The 21,127-nt window shown below is 49.7% G+C and overlaps 7 protein-coding genes across 7 annotated transcripts; 4 read left to right on the top strand and 3 right to left on the bottom strand.

Annotated features, from left to right (window-relative positions):
- Positions 1 to 2,226: 2,226 nt before the first annotated feature.
- Positions 2,227 to 3,618, bottom strand: WRS1 (tryptophan--tRNA ligase; the record flags this gene model as incomplete). Its single annotated transcript, XM_064894623.1, has 2 exons — positions 2,227 to 2,337; positions 2,392 to 3,618. 2 exons carry the CDS (start codon positions 3,616 to 3,618, stop codon positions 2,227 to 2,229), a joined length of 1,338 nt encoding a protein of 445 aa, XP_064757310.1.
- An 835-nt stretch (positions 3,619 to 4,453) lies between these two features.
- LTR64_000237 (uncharacterized protein) lies at positions 4,454 to 5,272 on the top strand (the record flags this gene model as incomplete). Its single annotated transcript, XM_064894622.1, has 1 exon — positions 4,454 to 5,272. The coding sequence occupies one exon, from the start codon at positions 4,454 to 4,456 to the stop codon at positions 5,270 to 5,272; it is 819 nt and encodes a 272-aa protein (XP_064757309.1).
- A 2,016-nt stretch (positions 5,273 to 7,288) lies between these two features.
- On the bottom strand, positions 7,289 to 11,594 carry SPT6 (Transcription elongation factor spt6; the record flags this gene model as incomplete). Its single annotated transcript, XM_064894621.1, has 2 exons — positions 7,289 to 7,551; positions 7,601 to 11,594. 2 exons carry the CDS (start codon positions 11,592 to 11,594, stop codon positions 7,289 to 7,291), a joined length of 4,257 nt encoding a protein of 1,418 aa, XP_064757308.1.
- A 979-nt stretch (positions 11,595 to 12,573) lies between these two features.
- Positions 12,574 to 14,356, top strand: STE7 (MAP kinase kinase (MEK); the record flags this gene model as incomplete). Its single annotated transcript, XM_064894620.1, has 3 exons — positions 12,574 to 12,861; positions 12,912 to 13,069; positions 13,120 to 14,356. 3 exons carry the CDS (start codon positions 12,574 to 12,576, stop codon positions 14,354 to 14,356), a joined length of 1,683 nt encoding a protein of 560 aa, XP_064757307.1.
- Positions 14,357 to 15,040: 684 nt separating this feature from the next.
- On the top strand, positions 15,041 to 16,630 carry LTR64_000234 (uncharacterized protein; the record flags this gene model as incomplete). Its single annotated transcript, XM_064894619.1, has 1 exon — positions 15,041 to 16,630. One exon carries the CDS (start codon positions 15,041 to 15,043, stop codon positions 16,628 to 16,630), a length of 1,590 nt encoding a protein of 529 aa, XP_064757306.1.
- Positions 16,631 to 17,406: 776 nt separating this feature from the next.
- On the bottom strand, positions 17,407 to 17,888 carry LTR64_000233 (uncharacterized protein; the record flags this gene model as incomplete). The annotated part of the gene is made up of 2 exons (XM_064894618.1): positions 17,407 to 17,755; positions 17,806 to 17,888. The coding sequence occupies 2 exons, from the start codon at positions 17,886 to 17,888 to the stop codon at positions 17,407 to 17,409; spliced, it is 432 nt and encodes a 143-aa protein (XP_064757305.1).
- Positions 17,889 to 18,477: 589 nt separating this feature from the next.
- On the top strand, positions 18,478 to 20,916 carry NAB3 (nuclear polyadenylated RNA-binding protein 3; the record flags this gene model as incomplete). Its single annotated transcript, XM_064894617.1, has 1 exon — positions 18,478 to 20,916. One exon carries the CDS (start codon positions 18,478 to 18,480, stop codon positions 20,914 to 20,916), a length of 2,439 nt encoding a protein of 812 aa, XP_064757304.1.
- Between the last annotated feature and the right edge of the window lie 211 nt (positions 20,917 to 21,127).

Genomic DNA, 21,127 nt, shown 5'->3' with positions numbered 1-21,127 from the left:
CCTTGATACTTTATTAACGAATTTGGTTCCATGAACGACGCAAAGGTGTTAGGGAGTTTCATATTCTACGGTTCAAAAATAGGGAAATACTGTTTTGAGTGAGGCACATACTGCCAGGTTGGACATGATCTAGCAAGGTCATATGGAGTACAGACTACTATGGGCAACAATATCTCTAATGAGTTGCACTATTCAAAATTTCTTTGAAGTTTACAGTTTGCCTTCTCTTTTCCGATCAAGCGAAGTACAGTAATAGCGGTTCGTCGCAATCTTCACGACATTCCGTGTTCGACTTGTTGGCATGGCAGGAGTTCCGGACATGCCTGCAGTGGCATTTGCTCGCAGTACCAAAATAGATCTATAACGTTTCTGTCCTACTGCATATGAATTCAGTTGAGGCACTGTCATTGTATTCCGAGCCTCCGACATGGAGTCGTGAAAGCATGTTGTATCGTATCTATGTCTTGGAAGTCAAAGTCTTAACGTCACTATGTCCGTCTCGTACGCGTGGCAGGCCTAACGCGCTCTGTATTACCTTACGAGATGTTCTTGCATATCCATGTGCCCGTCGAGCCTCTGTGAAGGCCAAGTCGGACCTTACTTGAAAGACAGTCACAACAACCAAGCGCTCAGCAGTCTCCAGACCTCGACCGAACGCTAGGGAGATCACCCTGCGAGCATGTGGGCTTATATCACCTACTCCATTATTTATCCTGTACAGTAATTCCTTGGTCCATGCACGAGCGGAGCACACTGGATCAAATGCCGCGTGTGTGTTTCCGTGAAGAACGTGGAAAAGCAGAGGCTGATCAAGCGAACACAACGCTCAAGAAATGAGTCAATCAACAAACTACCTACTGAATGAACCAATCTGATACAATTCATTCGCAAAGCAAACTATCGAAAATGCAATCAAAAGTCGAACCGCCAGGCCGGAAATGTGAGTTTGTGGTAGATTTAGGTAGAGCCACTTCCGTGTCGTGCATCATCGTTCCTGGAATAGCGAAAAAGGTTGCGTCAGCCACGATCGGTTCGACCTGACAGATCGGAGAGAATCCTCCGAGCACGTATCCCTGCATATTACTGTACAGCTGTCAACCCAATAGACGTTCTTGTGTTTTCTCTGGCCATGCATCACAGCCATGTGTCACTCGAGCGGCACGTTGATCGTCTGGCGTGAGGTCAGTCCTTGGCCTTGTTCTAGATGGCCCTGTCATCCCGACTTCAACGTTCTTCTCCTGCAGAGACACTGCATCGAAAGTTGGCGGTATGCCTCAACCCTTCGTTCGTCTACGGAATGAAGATACTGCTAAACAGTCATTCCACATCCTCGAGTTGACAAGACGGTGCAGTCTCCTGGTCACGAACCATCCGCTGAGTCAACGTCGAATCTCGTCGTAATCGACCCTAGCTAAATCTGGGGCTCGGATCTTTTCGCAACCACGCGTTGCTCGCATATTGCTTGACCATGTTGAGAGAGCTGACTCTATGCATACATATTCCGAATCACAAGCCAGCAAGCAAGGTTTCCCCAGTATCTGCAAATAGCCAAGGACGAAGCTCAAAGCAAGGAGCGGTCGAGCCAAGCGACGTATGCTCGCCATGCCCCTGGACGAAATAGTTTTGTCGGATTTGCAAGCAAGGATCACAGGCCCCATCCCCTCAGTATTTCGTCCCGGACGTGGTTCGCGTCTGTTCTGTCTGCAGCATACACACGAGGATGTCTGAATGAGATATGGCCTAACTTTGCACTGTCCGCTACGGTGCTTCGAGGCTATTTGTATAGGAGTTCTCGCTCACCTTTCACGTCACGTGTATATACTACAACTACTGTGTACACTGGGGTGACGTGAAGTGTTTCCTGAGAACTCATGGCTGACGAGCAGCTTCAGAGCGACTCAAATACTCAGCACAAGTACGTGAGTTGCAGCACTAAACTTACCATGGCCAGGAACTGGCATCTACGCTAGGTCGACGTGTGCCAACCTTGTCCCCTCACTCAGAGCATGCAAAAGTGATTTAGCTTGTCGCTCGGAAAGTTTCGAGGCGAGCTATCTGCTGGCATGCATCTACCATTTGAAACAGTGGCGGTCAAAAGCAGCCACGTCTGGGACGAGAAAAGCGTTTGGTCAAATGCAAGCAAATCACACCAGTACGATTGCACGCTTTCTTGTCCGGGACCTGGCAGTCTCTTCATTGCTTCGTTCTCTATGAACTTTTGAGATTCTAAGCAGCAGCATTGGCAGTCTTGTCACCACTTATCTGCGCCTTCTTCATCGCCTTTTCAAGCTTCTTCCTCTCTTCAAGTTCATTCATCACCTCTTCTGCCGTCTTGCCCTGGAACAACAGCGGCTTTCTCGCAAAGAAGTCAGCTCTCACTTCATCACTCACCTGCTTTCTTCGTTCCTGGAATTTCGCAACAAACTCTTGCAGGTATTTTATGCATATGGCTTTGATTTCACCCGTCATCATCTTGCCCGACTCGTAGTCTTGTTTTATGCGTTCGAGCTCTGTATCGTCTTCCAGGAAGAATGTCAAATACTGATAAGGCACGTCCACTTCTGTGCGTCCACCAAGTTCTCTCTGCTTCTCGGCTGTATCTTGACCGCCAGAGAAAGCGTACTTGTTAACTTTGTTTTTGATCTCGTTCGGCTTATCGGACAAGAATATAGCAGAGGTATTCACTGAAGCCGACATCTTCGAGCCTGGACCTTGCAGCGCTGGAAGAAAGATCATGTGGAGTAGAGCTGGTTTCTTGTGTTTCATCTTCTCGGCTCGGTCTCGGCACTGTCTGAAGTACGGATCTTGGTCGATGGCGCATGGAATGAGGCAGGGTATGTTGCGGGTCTTCAGCTTGTCCGGACCGAATATGTGAGGAAAAGAGGTGGCATATGCGGTCGCGGATTGTGTCGCTGGGAAGTGGAATTTGCCAATATTGGTCGAGTCGTCAAAACCGAATGTGCCCTTGATCTGATTAATGGTGATGTGTTTGGCTATCATGCAGATGTTCTCGTAAAAAGCGCCCGATACGAATTCGAAATCCGAGAAGATGAAGGTTTTCTTCGGGTCGAAGCCCATGGCAATAATGTCTTTTGAGTTCTCGAGAGAATATCTCTTCGCATCTTCAATTGTGATCTTTTCACTATGCATGAATTTCTCGTCGTCAGTCAACATTATCACCAGTGGACAGTCAAATGCTTCTTGCAGGAAGCGAGTTAGTTCGAACGGCATGGCATGTCCCACATGCATTGAGTCAGAAGAAGGACCTCGGCCAGTATACAAGTAAAACGGCTCCCCTTTCTCGTACCTGTCCAACATCTTGTCCAGGTCTCTATGCGATGAAACCATGCCTCTTCGCATTAGTCTGTGAGGTGTCTTTCCTGTTACTCTCTCGAATCTCTGCAGGATCTCAGGAGACATTGGAGTGGCACCAAAGTCTCGGACGATCTTGTCAAAGTCAATTGCCAAGGCTTTGCCTGCCTCGTCCACTCCCCCCGATACCTCGAATGGGTTTACCACCTGGTCTGCTGCAATTTTCTTTGGTGCGCCATTAGCAAGAGTATCTTGGGTCAGTTTGGGTGGTTGGCCTGGCTCGTCTGGCACGATGTTTGCAGCCATGTTGATGGCGCTATGGCTCTGCAGGTTGAAAAACGTGAGTCCACGAGTTGGCCTGTTGTGTATAGTTTGTCTTGGTCCCTCGTAGAAGTGCGTCTTAATAAATTTGTATCGAAGCCTTGTGAGTCGTGTTTCGGACGAATACGGTGAGTCAGAAACGCCGCTGGAAAGGTTGTGTCAACTGGAGCAATGAAAATACAAAGCCGTTTCCTTAGGACGGCGAGTCGGTTGATTCCTCCCTTTCTCTCACGACTCTAAAAATCAAGCGCTCGCTAACCTATTATTGTAATGCTCGTTCTTGAAATTGTGGTCAGGTTCTGGAGGGGAGTTTGGGTTGTTTGCTTCCTACCCTGGAAAACGATCGACAAAAGGAGGAACCATTTGGAGCAAACCTATGCCGCTGACTGTCGGCGATTCGTAGCTTTGAGCAGCAACGTATTTTAAATCTCTCAAATTGCGGAGTTAGTGACGTGAAGCTTCAAGGTTCCAATTCTAGAAGGATCAGGCTTTCCTCGAGGTGTTAAGCACACGACCTCATCTTCTCCCACCACCCTATCAAGCCAGCGTCCAAACGACGTTCAATTCACGCAGACGAGCTTTTCGAGCCTCTCTGAACAACATACGAGCACCGAAGCTGTCCAGGCTAGCGCAAACTGGTTCCGCAGCTTGCCACTGAAAGTTCTCACCCCTACTATTCGTCACACAACCATTACGTACCCAACCACGAAGTCTGAGCGCGTCTCTTGATCAAGTCAGCACAAATTGTGCATGAAGGACTCACAAGAACTTGAGATCCTTTCATGACAGCAAGACATTGAAGCCTTTCTCTGAACTAACCATGAAGATATATCAATCATCGGCAGACTACACTGGTTACTCATTTCCTACAGTGTCCCTCGCCTACTTCCTCCGCTATCCTAATCCAAAAGCTCCTCACGTACTCTCTACGGACGTCCTCTCTCAGCATGTCGATCCGTCTACGCACAGACTACACACAGTTCGTCTGCATCTGAAAAAGAGTAAAGTTCCAGCAGGGATACTTAAGTTCCTCCCGCAGACAATGAGCGGACCAGATGGCACCTCACAGACCTATATCTTGGAGAAGAGTATAATTGATATCAAGGAAGGCTGGATGGAGACTGAGTCCAGAAACATGGAATGGACAGGCGTTCTGTCCGTCGTCGAGAAACAACTATATCGGGACAATTCACGTTTCAGCTTGCAAAAGCTACCAGGCACGAGCTGTGAGACTACCGTTACCTTCGTTTCCAAGTTGGGGGAAAACATCAGGAAGAGACGCATGGCCGCACAACCATCTGACGCCGCACCTCAAGAGGTTGAAGAGGAGCAACCGAAGCAAAGCTGGTTCGCATCATGGTCCACCGCTGGTATCCAGCGAACAATCGAGCTTGTAGGTGTTAAAAGGACACATACCGCTGCCGTGAACAGCGCCGAAGGCATGAAAATCGTGCTCGAACGGTTACGGAACGGCGGCATCAAGGGAGTCCTCGAGGGCATGCGTCATGATAGAATGGTGTTAATGGGCGGGTCGATGCCAGGTGTCGACCAGTACGATCACGCGAACCACTCATGGCAATCTGTCTGGCAGAAAGGCCAGCAGTCACGGCCAGAGCATAAAGACGAGGACGAGTATTAATCACGATTTACCTCGAAAATTTCAGCCACTTCACAATGTGTATTTCTAGGGTACAGCGAAGGTGTTCGAAGTTCTTGTTCAAAACAATGGAGAAGGAATGTATATGGGAGGGAATAAATTGTAGCATTAACACAAGCAGCAGCCTGCTAGTAGTAGCTCAAAACAAAATCATCCACTCTTCGGATGTCCGCATTCGCTCTAGACTATACTGACCCTGTCGTCGTGCCATAGAAGTTTGACCCAAACTATCCCCGAACACTCTTCATATACACCACCGCTTCACGAACGAGACATATATTTTACCATCTAACTTATCCTTCGCAATCGACCATAGGGTTTGGAAAACAGGGGTTCCCGTTCGATCACCCGTACTTAAGCCAGGCGCCGACGAGTTAGTAGTTGGGTTGGAGACAACCAGCGAATCCTCGCTGTTGATTGTTTTGCATTTTTCTTCTTTTTTGTTGAGTTACGTTTTGTTTCTCGGCCCTGGTGGTGCAGAATTAACACGGTGAAGGCACTACCTGCTTGTGAACGTTGCAGTTTGTATAGTCTGCTTGCTGTCCTTCAAGTGTCTGAAATGTCATCGTTGGTCTAACGTTCCTGTGTGACTCGGTTTACCATGACGATATCCTTATCCAGATCTCTGTACTGCCAGTCTTCGCAGGGAGCTCTTACTTTTGACCACATGTAATCTTACCCTGATCATGGGAAATATGAGAGAGTTGGTTGCACGATCTCATGGTCTAGTGTCGTAGAACTTCACCTCCCCCCACCACGCAATCTTCTTTGTGCCAGCTGTACGGGACCACCTGATCTTCCACGGACCGGATGCGTACAGTGATACTGACTGAGGCTCCCTACTCTTCACGCCTCGTATTCGCTCTCGTCAATAGATCGTGTATGATGCGGTCGACCGTTGATGCGCAACAACCCATATGCTGAGCTATCGCTCGTTTGTCTTTCTGATGCGTATTCCAACTCTCGCTAATGTCTCCTCTCAGCCAGCTCCTTCATCCACAGTCATAACCACATCCTCATTCCCTGTCCTCGACCGCTCAGCAATTGCTCCCAGCTCCCCAAGCCGTCTCCTTAACCCACCAACAACCCTCCCCAACTCCTTCATCTCCTCCTCTTGCTCCTCCACACTCCTCTCTATATCCGGTAAACCTCGAGCAACCTCCTTCGCCGCCGTAATGCCCTTTTTAATGTTGTAGACGTTACTAGGTAGATCCCTTATCTCAATACTAGCCGAGTTCGGGTCAGATATAAACCGCGTCCCTGAGCTGCTACTGTGCGCGGACTCTCGTGATGCGATGTGTGTTAACACTGCGTCTGCGCCTGTGTTGTCTGCACCATTGATACCGTTTGTGACTACGGACGGCAGTGGATTACGGAGTTCGTTGAGGCGGGAGATGGCGAGGTAGAGCTCGGGGATGAAGGTGAAGAGTGAGGCGTCGGGGTATGTTGAGCTTGTGGTGTTTCTGGAGGGCTCGGTGGAATTGAGGACTGTGGCTGAGGCTGGTGAAGCTATGGTGCCAATTTTGGGTGTAGAGGCTTGTGTTTTGATTAATGGGTGGGGAGAGGACATTATACGTGGTGTGAGAACGAGGAGTGAGTGTAGAACGTGATCATGTAGTGGGTATGAGGGAGAAGGACAACCACACCTCTGAGATGTGAAGTGGAATGCACAATCGATTTGGTGGCACAGTAGGGGGAACAAACAAGCACATGCCTATACGCGGCCTGGTCCGGCTCAGGTCGTGGCAGCAAGCAAGTGGGGGGAGATAGAATGAGGTGCTGATGGTGAACCAGGATGAGGTAAGCATAGAGGTATTTGACTGACTCCGCGATGAATTCCACAGCAAGCAATACTATGTCGTACTACGACCCGTCGTTTCGATTGAGGTGAAGAACTTTTTAGTACACGCTGCACCTCAATGAGAGAGGGAGCTGCCTCTACTCACGGCATCTCGCCCTGAACTAAATCTATATCGCTCCAAGAGATTCAGGATTGCTTTACCTAGCAGCCCCCATCATGGCGGCATTCTGCATGTTACCGAAGATCAATTTGAACCCATTGCACAAACTCCTCATGTCCGGATATGGCTGATTCATGAGCTGGAAGCCCTGAGGAATGATCTTGACCTGCCAGTCCATCAGCTTCGCCTTTTGTCCTGCCTTGAAACACAAGTGGAAATTTCCGGGTCTTTCACGATTGATACAGAATTGATACATGGACCGTTTAGGATTGGCATTCGAATATGTTGTGAGCCATTCATCTGGAGATCTGTTAGCAAATTGCATCGAGAACATGATGTGAGTACTTACCCATCGCAGCTTTGCTCTTGTCCTGGAACTTTTCATGAGCCATCATTTCGTCCACTTTCTTAGCCATCGCCTTTATGTGCAGCACGATCAATTCATCGAGATCCGAGTAGTTGAACTTGCCACCTACTCGAAGGGTCTTGCCGAGAGTGAACTCATTCTCCTTGTCCAGTTCGAGAACGTCAATGTGCTGAAAGACACCATCTGCAACCTTCCAAGTCACGGCAAGGTGGTCATGTCCTTTCGATGAGGGCCGAATGATCAAATCACCACGATTCATGCTACCGAGGTACTCCTCAGCCGCTCTAGAGCCCATCTGCTTGAAGAGTGGATGCTTCACAACACGGACTGCTCGACCTTGCGCGTCGGTCTTGGTTTCTAAAAGTTTTCTGTCGTTGGCTTCTTGCCTGTCATCCCACTGGTCATGACCATAGTCACTTGTGTCGAGCCGACGGAAGGGTTTCTTCGTCTTCTCCTCTCTAAGACTGACCACAGCCATAAATCCTTTACGATCGATGGAAATTATATGTGCCTGAACGGTTTGGTAAGATGCATAGACGTTTCTAGGATTGACACCAGGGTCTGTCGTTTCGCCCTCCATAGCAAATGCGTCGATACCACAGTCTAGTTTGCCCTCCACTGATGCCTCGGTGACACGTTTGATTAGCATAGGCACATTCATGCCTTTCTGAAGCGAGTCTCGCGTCTCATGAGTAAACATCGTGAAGATCTCACTTTCACTGAGCTTGACCAAGAACGGACTTCGAATCTCTTCGTACGGGTCATTGAGTTCAGCACGAATATTCTCTAATGTTGACCTCTTCTTAGCATTGTAGTCCTTCTCGAGCTGATCAGCGTACTCGTCAAGTACAAGATCGTTGACACGATCCGCCGCGTCGTCCTTGATGAGTTTCTTGACAATGGCTCCGCGACCACCCTCTCTGGTCTCCGCTTCGATATCTTCTTCGTCTAGTTCCAGTGCATCAGCTGCCATCTTTCGTGCGATATCGTAGTCTTCAGGATGTATTCGTGTGCTGTCCAGGAACTCCGCGTCCTCATCGCTAGTGTCGAAACGGAGAAACAGTGTGCTCACTGCGTTGACCCAAACCTTCGGCGTTAGTGGAGCATGCTCCGCTCCCAGCAGAGCCTCACGAGTATTGAATTCTCTACTGTGCACATTGTATGCCTTGAGAAGATGCGCGGCTTTTCGGGGACCAAGACCAGCAACGAAGACCAGCAAGTTCGCAGTGGCAGTATCGGCTGCAGCTTCATCAATGTCCACGCCCACCATGTTCACATAATCGACTAACGAGGTCTCGAAGGCTTTCGTGAGTTTTTCTGGTGGTAATAGGTTCTGAGCAGGCACAAAGTTAATAGAGACAAGATCGCTTCCAAGAGCTGCGTACTCTTTGAGGGGGTCCTGTAGGTATTTGGCGAGAGCCACGCAGTAGAGGGTGAGCTCAGGTAAACCAGGGTGCTGTTCACGAGCTTTCTTACTCGATTTGTAGAACCGTGCTACCTCGTCGTTGACTGTGATAACTTCAAGCGGATCGGAACGTTCGCGATCGTCGTCGTCAAATGCGGCTCCTCTTAAGTCATGATTTTTCACGATCTCCTCAATGTTTGCAACTAGTCTTCGAGCTTCGGGCGACCAGCCTGAAATACCAATGACCTCGGGCTCACGCCTCCTAACGACCTCGACAAATGCTGTCACGTCTTTACCATCCGGTAGACCTCTTTCAGCGTTTCCGGGTGCAAGTTCAGTAAACTTCCCATTTTCCAGAACTCTACCATCGTCGCTTACATATGCCCAATTGACCGGATCTCTGCCAGAGGTACCACCACCAAGTGAAAGTGCTAATACTCGAGGCACGGTGCCTTTCTTCATTCCTCGGGGTTGGTACGGGGACTGATCGAGCTTGCGGGAGAACTCTTCTCGACAATCTAAAGCGATACTGTCCTCGCATTCGTTCTTGAGATTCTCCTTGACGTTCCGACTCATAATCAAAACCAGCTTGTCAAAAGCTGCGGAGACGGCAGTCCGACGTTCCTCGTTCCATGCTTCTGCAAGTGTAGAATACGCATCAGACACAATCTGTTTGTGCAAATCTTTGCGCAACCTTTCAGGATCACGTAGACGAACTTTGACATCTACGAGCCCTTCCTCTTCTGCCTTGAGCATCTTCAAGAACATGTCTGGCCTCGAAGCAATAGCTCGAAGGTCTTGATTTCGGAGATATTTGAATTCATAGTATGGGTGATCTTCTGAAATTCGTCGAAGACCTTTCTCTGTACGGAAGCAGTCTATTGCAGCATCCATGTAAATACTTCTTCGCATAAATCGACGCATCCTCGGCGATGTGACTAACTCTTCTGCAAACATGCTTCGAGCCGCTTTCATAGCTCGAGCACCCGTAGAGAACGTCTCGTCCACGCATGAGTCTACCAGATTCTCTGGCGTCTCTGATGGATCCTCAGTGTAAGTCTTCGGTCCTTCTTGAAGGGCATTTTTGGCAAGGGCATCAGCAGTTATGCCGAAAGCTCTAACAACATGGTAGACCTTGCTTGTACGAATTTCCTCGTAGATAGTGCTTGCGTTTGCTTTCTTCTGCATTGTAGTTGAACCATTGGTTTCTCCATTGCTTGCTGTGGCAGTCACGTCCTTGATGCGAGCCGAGTACTGGAAGAAGATATAGTCCTGCAAATCTTGCAATTCTTCAAGATTGGACGCTTGTAGAAGCATGCTGTCGAAAATTGGATCTGAGAAGTCCACGCTCGTACTCTTTATATCGTTATAGGTTTTGGTGAGTTGCTGGCGCTTCTCGATGAAAGCACGGAATTTGAGATCGTGGTCGAAGATGGCCCATAAATCGTTCTGATTTAGAAGCTTGTTAGCATCCATCTCATAGCGCGGAGTACCATCATCGTTTCGGCCGACCTGTCTTCGCACAGCATGGATCAAGTGGTCTTTGCGGTTTTGAAAGATGAAGGGAACCTCGTATTCGTCGTGGACCAAGAACTCAAGGACTTGAGCAACAGCTTTGCGGAAAGGTTCCTGCAGATCAGACTGTATGTTCTTTTTCGCACGTAGTCGATTCGCTATCCAGCCAGCCTCTTCCCTGAACTCTTGTTCGGAAAGGTCAATGTGCTTGTAAGGTTTTCTCGCAAGTTGATGGCGCTCTGGCTCATCAGTGAGTCTGATTGTGTTGTCTTCTTCCGTAAGCAGTTTCTCGGCTAACTGTGACGGCTCGAATACGTCCTTTAGATTTAGGTGCCTTTCTTTCTGGTGCTCTTCTTCCTCAGCGATGTCTTCGGCCTCAAGAGCAAAGTCGTAATCCGTGCCGTCGCCGAAAGCTTCCCGGAAATCCTCCATGGCCTGCTCGTCTAGGCCGGCATCTGCCGCCATACTAAGGTCGGCAATGCCTCGTCGTCTAGGGCGTGCAACTTCCTCATCTTCTCGCTGCTTCTGCTGCTCCTCGTCGGAAAAGACGTCTTCTTCAATAAAGTCGTCGAACTCATCATGAGCGGCCCTGCGGTCGAAACGTTCTGCTCGTCGATCGATGGTTTCATCCTCCTCGTCGGAGGCACCAAAGATGTCATTGATGCCGGGCGCGCGGTCTTCTCGACCCTCTCGAGGTCCACGCTTCAGGCGTTTGAATTTAGGTTCGGCATCCTCCCGCTGAGATTTGATACCAATAAGTTCTAGATCTTCCTCGTCGAGGCCCTCTTCCTCACGTTCCTCGCGTCTTCGTTTCTTCTTCCTCTCACGTCGACGCTCTCTTCGAGCATCATCGTCCTCCTCATCTTCGTCGGCGATGAAGCCTTCTGCGACTCTGCGTGCTTCCTCCTCATCGTCGTCGTCTTCCTCTTCTGAAGAGTCCTCAATGCCGTTCGTGCCATTGTATTTTGGTCTGGAGTTACCAGTCTCCTCGTCTAGTGACTCCTCGTCTTCCTCGTCGCCGACTTCGGCCGTATCGTCGAAAAAGTTGTGGCTCATGCTGGCTAATTCAAGCCGTGTGTAGTCGTTGAATATCAGGCTTAGTGCTCAGAACTTCAAGCGCAGATAAAGCGACGAGTAGACGTCAACCAAGACCGCCAGACTGGCGTGTGAAACGAATATTAAGAACAGGCAGAAGTAACAAGGTGTCGATAATTAGAGGTCGGACGAAGCAAGCACAAGCGCAAGTTCGAGAAACACGCTGCCCTTGAGTACAACTTCAGGTTACGGTTCGCCGCAATAAGGCTGAAAGTCTCAACAAGGCTGTCGTTTAAACACCGGCATGAGTGTCACGTTTGCCCTCACAGGTGCACGCACTTGCCGCAGTCCCTGGCATGGATCGTGCCTTCCCTTGGCAGATGGTGGTTCTTGAAGGAACCAAACTGACACTCTTGCTGTCGCAACAATCTTCTCTTGGTAGACAAAAACCTCGAATAGACCGTATCTCTTACAGATTCCAGGCATTTCGGATAGTCCACTGGAACAGTCACATTGCCTAATCCCTTTCCTTGCAGAATGGGCGAGGCGGTCATTAGTTAGCTCAAAGTAGTGCCACAGTTTGTCGTCGATCACCTATCACCCACCTCCATCACGTTCCGTACCTGGAATCCTCATTCTTAATCCTAACCAAAGCACAAATTGAATGCGATTCCATTCCAGTTGAGAGAGTGGCGTTCGCATATGTCCGCGAATAGATCTTGTGCGGCTACGTGTAACCTTGCACCAATAGTCTCTTTGGTCTGAAGAGCGTCGCCAATCTCGAATCGTTGTAAGCGCTTCTGCTCACTATTCGGGCAGCGGCGACCTATAGCCGCCTGCTTGAGACGCTACTTGCTTCTGATCGCATTTACGACTATTATAATAATTTAGTGCCATTCTTGATATACCTGGTTGTCCCTTCCCGAATTTCTGGGCAGGCTGCACACCAACATACAGACACTCCTTCAGTCCCGACCACTGTATACCTGCAACCAGTACGATGTCCGATCCTTTCAAGGCACGAACTCTGAAGAGGAAGAACGTCAAGGGTTTGGCTCTCAATGCACCACCACCGAAGCAAGCAAATCCGTCTGAGGGCGATTCACAGATACCGGGTGCTATAGGGAATGCCGATGCCAACAGAGCTGATACCCTAGAGATTGGCCTAGAATTCAAATTGGATCTGAGAAGTGAAGATTTGGTTGTGCTGAAAGAGCTGGGCGCAGGCAATGGTGGTACTGTCAGTAAGGTCATGCATGCCACCACCAAGGTGATTATGGCAAGAAAGGTAAACAATGCCTCCCCAGAACTCAGGTGAGTATAGCTAACCAGGGCAAGGTAATTCGAGTCGACGCTAAGGAGAACGTTCGGAAACAAATCGTGCGCGAACTCCAGGTTGGCCATGAATGTAACTCGCCATATGTCATTAGATATTATGGTGCTTTTCAAAACGAAGCAAGAGACATCGTGTTGTGTATGGAGTACATGGACTGCGGGTAAGTCAGAGCTTCGTGTACATGGTTAATCTACTCACACGCTGCAATAGCTCCCTGGATCGCATATCGAAAGACTTTGGTCCTGTACGGGTCGACGTCCTAGGCAAGCTGACCGAATCGATCCTGGGAGGTCTTGTCTACTTGTACGAAGCACATCGAATCATGCACCGCGACATCAAGCCTTCAAATGTGTTGGTCAATTCTAGGGGAATGATCAAGCTTTGTGATTTTGGTGTAGCTACTGAGACAGTGAATTCGGTTGCTGATACTTTTGTCGGAACTTCAACTTACATGGCACCCGAACGGATACAAGGAGGTGCATACACGGTCAGGTCCGATGTCTGGAGTGTGGGCTTGACCGTGATGGAGCTAGCAATCGGTCGATTTCCTTTCGATGCCACGGACTCTGCGGCAGGTGATCGAGCCAGCTCCGGTCCTATGGGTATTCTTGACCTCCTGCAGCAGATTGTACACGAACCGGCTCCGAAACTGCCAAAGAGTGAGGCTTTCCCAGCTATCCTCGACGAATTCGTGGCCAAGTGCCTTCTAAAGAACCCTGACGAACGTCCTTCTCCGCGCCAACTTTACGATCACGACCACTTCGTGCAAGCTGCGAAACGCACACCAGTCGATCTACAAGAATGGGCAGTCTCGCTAATGGACCGCCATAATCGCAAATCATATCTAGCACCCCCTGCACCCAAATCTTTGAACAGCGATGGCAGCACGTCCGATCACACATGGTATAGCGGTTCAAACCCGTCTACATCGTCTATGCCAACGACAAGTACTATCGACACGCCTATGACATCAATGTCAAGTGCTACCCCAACCACAGCAAGGAAAATAGCCAGTCCATTAGGTGGAGAAATAACGGTCATGCATCCACAATCACCTCCTCAAAGAAACCCATTGTCAGCAGGTATGTCTGCATTAAAGATACCAACAGGGTTCGCAGAGCGATCTCCTCCACCACCATTGTCTTTGCAACATCTTTCGTTGGAAACCGATGATCCACATGAGAGTACGGGACGCGCAATTCGCAGCTTCAGTAATAACAACATACCTGAGCCAGCCTCCGCTATCGAGCCTAGAAGGCCGATGTTTCCACCACGAACTTCCAGCAGCAACAACTCCAGTGGTTCGAGGTTAGCTGGCCCTTTTAGTTCTGGCTTACCCTCTCGATATCCACCACCTTCAGGACCTCTACCTCCACCTCCACACAAAGATCTACCCACACCACCATTGTACAATTCAAATCTCGTGAGCCCAAGGAGGAACAGATGAGATAAGAAACTGATCTTTGGTTTCGTCGGAAACCTGCATTATTGAAATTGGTTCAGCGAGCATTTCGCGTATATCTATGCATACATGAGGCGTTGTGGTCTGTATCTTAGCCTGTCTGAAGAGCAGCTACCAGGATTTGAACGTGGCGCATGCACAGCTCATGCCATATCGAGGATGATGGAATTTTTGTGCGATTAGAAGTAGAGATTTGAAGCAGACGGGATCCGTCGAAGCAGTTTATCCATCTCTATGAGCATGCCGAGTCTCCCATATAAGGTTTGATTAGTCGTACTAATAGTTGCCGTTGCACTATACAGAATCCTATGACACAATCTGGTTGGCGCTCCCTCTTATGAGAGACTAATCTCAGATTTGGCCAAGGTCGTCTGCAAGTCTATTACTGCAATTGTATAGAATAGTTTAGTGACCAAGTCGTATCTCATAGTGATTCAAATCATAGTCGTCGATCATGACGTGCCACGAAGACTACTCCACCGTTGACGCGGTTTCGTGTAAGCGTCAACACGGAACCCTGGTCGACTTTAACCTGCAGCATTTCCCAGCATCCGGCTTGTACGACCACAACCTAGTCAATGTCCACTGCGAGATCTACTTAAATGAGAGATTCGAACTTCTCGCATATTCTCCACCTCGGCCGAGTAGCAAACCCGCATCAACGTCCTCATGACATCCAAGAACACCAACCCCGACGACCTCCTTGCGCAGCTCGATGACCTATCGACAGAAGGTCACCAAAAGCCACGACAGACAAGACCGATCGCATCGAGAGCGCCAAAGTCAGGACATGGAAGTACATCACAAGTAGAGCAAGATCTGCTTGCCGAACTTGGAAACTTGGCGCAGAGACCCTCATCTCGACCTGGAACTCCTTCCTTGAAACCCAACTCGCGGCAACCAGGAAATCAGTCTCCGAAACGAGCTACCACGCCGAATACCGCGAGTTCTCGATTGAGTGAAGATAAAGCTACTGGTAGTGATAGAAAGTCAGGCGATAGTGCGAGATCGAGTGGAAATGCATTTACACCTGCCACGACGACGGCAGACGACAGTCCGGCTGAGGAACAGCCGGCTCCGGTACCAGCTCAACAAGCTAGCGGAGGAGGAGGAGGATGGGGTGGCTGGTTTAGCAGTATTGCCTCCTCGGCAGTCACTCAGGCACAAGCACAGGTGAAGAATTTACAGGTCCAGGCACAACACCAAGCTGAACAACGTGGTATACATGTAGATGCGAAGACTTTCACTGAGCAGTTGCGCGGAAACCCTACTGGCCTTCTCAAGGGTCTTGGTGTGTCCTCAGACACAATTGGAAACCTTCGCAGCATAGCTATGCCAACTTTTCAGAACATATTACAGACCATTGCGCCGCCGATCAGTTCGCACGAGCGCTTGGCTGTACACATCACGCACGATCTGCGAGGCTACCCAAGTCTAGACCCCACTGTCTACCGGGTCTTTGAGAGAGTCATGGCTCAGGTCGAAGGTGGTGATCTAATGGTAGTGCAACGAGGTGAAGAAGCTGGTCCCAAGAGGTCGAGTCGAGAACTTGGCAGCAGAATGGGTATCACGAGTATGAGCGGCGCATGGTCCGATGGACCCTGGTGGAGGATGCAAGGTCCAAGAAGCACAAATGCTGTCAGAGGTCTTGCAGAGGGCACCAAACTCGTGAGAGCGAGTGCAGAGGGCTACGCAGCAGACTTCTTCGCCTCGAAAGGTGGTCTTGAGGAAGCTGCGAAGAAAGCTACTGAGACGTTGAGCGAGAGTAATCCCACAAGAGACAGCTCGATCTTCCTGGCTATTCAAGCTATAACTCAACCGATATCGGCAGATTTGTTTGCAGGCTCAGGCGCGTCCAATGCTGACACCGAAGCCGAAAGAGACTCGGGTGACGAATTCTTCTTCGCGGTCTACCTCCACGACCCTATCCATGGTATAGCGTTCAGCGCTGTCAGTCAGTCCGTGCCTCTGCAGTGGGTGGATTGGCTCGATGCACCTGGTGATGTCGAGGGTGCTCTACCTGAGAGTATACGCGAGATCATCGATGGTGGTGGAGTTGATCCTCGAGAATGGATCAGTGAGTGGATGGAGGAGACATTAAGTCTTGCTGCTGGCACTGTTGCTCAGAGGTATGTGGCGAGGCGTATGGGAGTTGGGGAGAGTAGCAGTAAAAGTAAGGGGACGAGATTGAAGGCTGACATCAACACTGCGCAGGTATCTGAGGGAGGTGCGGGAGAAGCAGCTCGAGCTGGTATTTAATGTTGCTCTAGATTGTCTACATAGCTTGGTGTATCTGGTGTTTTCGATAGGGGAGCGAGGCGCTCAACGATTGCTTACTTCGCCGAAAGCATTTCAAAGTCATACCTACGATGCAGGTTTCCTGCCTAGTGTTGATCGCACAGGTTGGGGTACCATATAGGCGAGGGATGCTCTCCTGCATAATTCCCGACATCTTACTCGAAGTACTTTTTCAACAAAGCCTAAGCACTCCCTACACAATGGTCAGCCAACAACTGTGTGAAGTTATATCTCGTCTTCAAGTACATGTGCGGCCATGCATTGATGACCGTCTCAACATCAAACATCGTCCCTAACAATCGACCAGGCTGATCCACTCTCCTTCCAGATACAGTGTGTCGATTGGGCGGCTATCCTGGCTCCTTTGAAGTCACAAACGAAGCCGGTGTGGTTGGAGGCAGTCACAGTATGATTGACCTGCTGTAAACAGAGCACTCTCCATACTCGAATCATACTGTTCTTTGGGCAATGCAATAGTTGCTCATTGTTGAAGATGTGATGGTCTTTGTAGTAGCTGCTTTGCTCTGTGTCTCTCACAGAACAGCTCGAACGATTTGCCTTCTTCGCCCACGTAAATAGTGGCCAATTCCTGAACTCTCTCTTGCCCTCGTTGAGCATCGTCCTCTATAGGCATACTGCAATTCCATGTGCACGATCTGATCTTCAAAGGGTGGTTCAGACAATGCTTCAAGCAATCGGTCTGCACACAGTTTGTCCTTTTCACATCCACCTGGCCATCAGTCATCTCCACCACCTTTACGTGCAGCCTTTTTGCTGGAATGGATCTTTTTCTTTTTCAGACGGTTCTCATTGTCGGCTTTCTGGAGTTTCTTGACGTGCTCGTGCTGTTCAGCTGACGTCTCGCCTGGTACGCTCTTTTGGTATACCTCCTCGACCAGCGACTGAAGCTTACTATAGCAAGTCTCCTTGTTGGCTAGCTGCTTCCGACTCTCATCGGATTGTATGAGTAAAGAGTTCGTTCTGGCAGCATAATGAGGCGATTTACGGATGCCATCGTGTAGGACGGAAGGCAGTAGAGGGAGGAGCTGGTCTAGTGAGACACGTAGTTGAGCCTTGGAGTTAACTCTACTACCATTAGTGCCGAGATTATGGCTGAGCAGAGGTTGCCTTCCTACTTGTTCACATTCTGACCACCTGGACCACTGGCACGTGCATAAGAGACTTCGCCAATTTCATTGAACATGGGCTTGCCGTTCATTTGTGCATGCCATCTCCTAGCAGCCTCATAATCCGGCTCAGACTGCCATGGCGACGTTGAAGACAGCCATCGGGAGCTCTGCCGAGCACCTGAGTAGCTTCCGAGAGGTGTCCAGCTTGTGAGGCAGCTACGCCAGTTGGGTCGCAACTGCATTCGGAGATGCCAGCATACACACGATAGCATGAGGAGGCTGCAGTGGGAAAGTTAGGAAGAGAGCCGTCCACTGGCTGAAGGTCGGTACCGTCGCGAATCGGCAAGTCAGCCGCGCTGCCCCAATCGATTTATCAATTACGCTGCTTGCTGCACACATGTTGAGCGTGAGCATGGTCGAGAAGGTGCAAAATCTTCTGCTTCCGCACCATCGCTGTCGACCTAGCTCATACTCCCCTCTTCGCGTGTCATCATCAAGTGTAACAATTCATCTCAACCATTTCTCGGTGTTGACTCTTCACTCTTACTCTCTAGCATCCCGCAGGCCTTGTGTCGTCACTTCTGCGCCAGCTTGCTCTACTTTACTTGCTGTCTCAACTGTCATTCTCTGCATGGCCCATATGACCAATGAAGTCCAAGCAGCAAGACGTTCGGTATCATGAGTAGTGACGGGCCGCCCGTCGAGCAGCAACGCTTTGCGAGGACCCAAACACCCGAAAGTCCACGGCCTGTTCATCTGCCAGAGCCTGCTAAGATACCTGTCCTCCTCAACCAGATGGACCCTTCCTCTAATGACCTTGCGACATACAACATCCCTGCCGACCAGAACTTCGCCCATTATGGCGACACTCTAGAGAACCCTGCCTACAAGAGCTCTACCGACAGAAATGCAACTGATCCCTTTCACGATTTCCTTCGTAATGCCGACAGTGCGGTTGCAAACCAAATCCATTCTACTCCCACTCACCCTGTGCCCACAAACCCATCGTACAATGTGTCCATCCAATATACTAATCATCCTGGATCTTCATTTCCCAATGGACAAGTAACGCCGAATGCGAATGCGACTGATGGTATGCAACAACAGCAACTCAATGATGCACAACCAGCCTATTCCACTCAGACGCATCCGGCCCTTACCACCGAGTATGACAATACAAACACAGAATACGTACCAAATGGTGGTACTCTAGAGGCAGGTCTCGAGAAAGAGATGGACCACCTGAGCGAAGAGAATAAGGCTGCGCCTGCTGAATCGGGCGAGACGAAGCCAGACACGGGTGTAGATTACCAGTCCCTGCTTGACACAATTGCACAGTCAGCTTCTACTGCCCCGTCCTCAGACACAATCACTGCACCCGTCACCGATGCCATTGCTCCTGATGTTCATCCGAGCTCCTTACCTTCATTCCCTGGTCTACCTCCTAAGCCACCTCCTTTGGAAGATCAAGCTGCCACGTCTGTCTCTGTTGATGTCACGCAAGCCCAGCAGCCCTTTTCTGCTGCGAATGAGAGCACTTATGAACAGGCCCAAGCTAATGGCTTTTCGACCGATGCTAATCTAGTCAATTCTAGCATCCATCAGCCTGGGAATGGCTCTGTTCTCCCTACTCCTGGGCATTTGTTCGACATCGATGTTCCTGTCCAGCAACCGAGTGCATTAGATATGCAATACCATCCACAAAACACACAGCCCGCGGTTCTGTCTCCGATCGATCCTGCAGATCGACCCTGGTCGCCCAAGACACAGGCTATCTATGATCAATTCCTCGAGGATGAGAGGCACTATGTCACCGAAGGCATTTGGGACCGCTTTCCGATGGGTAGTAGACTCTTTGTCGGGAATCTTCCTAGCGAGAAGGTGACAAAAAGAGATTTATTCCACAAATTTCACAGGCATGGTAAACTGGCACAAATTTCTATCAAACAAGCATACGGATTTGTGCAGTACCACGATGCTCAGAGCTGCAAAGCTGCTCTCGATGCCGAACAGGGCGTTGAGCTACGTGGACGCAAGGTGCATTTGGAAGTGTCGAAGCCTCAGAAGAACACCAAGAATGCGGGTCAGCAGAACAACAAGAGTCAGAACCAAAACCAGAGTCGAAGACGTTCGAGGTCCCCACAACGAAGGCCTTACAGCGATTTTCGTGACGATCCCGGCAGACGAAGAGAGGTCTACAGAAATCGAAGTCCGTCTCCACGTGGGTACAGAAGAAACAGTCGCGACGATCGCAGATCACCTTTGAGCAATGGCACCTACAACACCCCTCAGCCAGCTGCCTATGATGACGAGGCTAGCCTACCATATCCACGGCGTGATCCAAGATATGTCCCCGACGTGCAAATTATCGTATTGGATGCTGGCGTGAATCAGGCGTTTGTCAACTGGATTGAAGACAGCTTCAGACGGAAGGGCCTAACTGCAGCTTCAACCTGGCTAAATACTAGAACCCCGTTGGCTGCTGTAATCAAGCGACAGATCATGGAAGGAGTTCAAGCTGTTGTGAAAGTTGGGTCGAGCCATCAAACGAGGAGCAAAGTTCCGTTGCAAGTTTTCGATCGCAGCGCTGGCACATCGAACATTACCTTCAACGAGTACGTGGACTTAGATGTTTCAGTCGCTGCCGACGTTGTGATCCAAGCACGACAACGAGAACGTGTAATGACGCAGCCACGCCCACCTTTTCCACCAGCTCTAATACCACCTCAAAGTCCGTACCAACACAGCTCACCAAACACACCCTGGGCACCACAACCACCATATCCTCTGCCGCAACAACATCCAGCTCCGCAGCACTACACCTATCCGCCACAGCCCTACCGACCACCGCCTTATCCAACTCCTCAAAGTGCGACTAGTCAACCACCAAACCTTCATGAGCTGCTGGCTAATCTCAAAGGCGGTGCTGGTGCGCCTCCCACACCACAGTCCGCACACTCAGCTAGTCAGCCGTTCACGCCCTATGGTCAGCCACCGCCGCCACCACCACAGTACTACGGTCAAAACCTCTATCCACAGCCTCATCAACAACAAGGCGGGCCTGGTCAACAAAGTGTACAGAATATAATGGACCAGTTGGCAAGATATCAGAGGTGATTGGTACAAAAGGAAATGAGGTATTGTCATCTGTGTTGCAAGAGTGTTATGCCCAGAGAATCTGCATATCTTAAACAAGGATGGTAGTTGTACGTCACGAGTACTTAGTGTAGATCAAGAAGTTCGAGACAATTATATCCCTCTGAACCACTTGTTGTAGAGCCGTAATCAATCAGGCTATAGTAGCAGGACTCCTTCGTTCAATTACATC

Source organism: Lithohypha guttulata, assembly GCF_036872675.1.
Source record: "Lithohypha guttulata strain CCFEE 5908 chromosome Unknown scaffold_1, whole genome shotgun sequence".
Taxonomy (NCBI): domain Eukaryota; kingdom Fungi; phylum Ascomycota; class Eurotiomycetes; order Chaetothyriales; family Trichomeriaceae; genus Lithohypha; species Lithohypha guttulata.
Note: the sequence above shows the minus strand (reverse complement) of the source record. Positions and strands in the feature narration are given on the sequence as shown.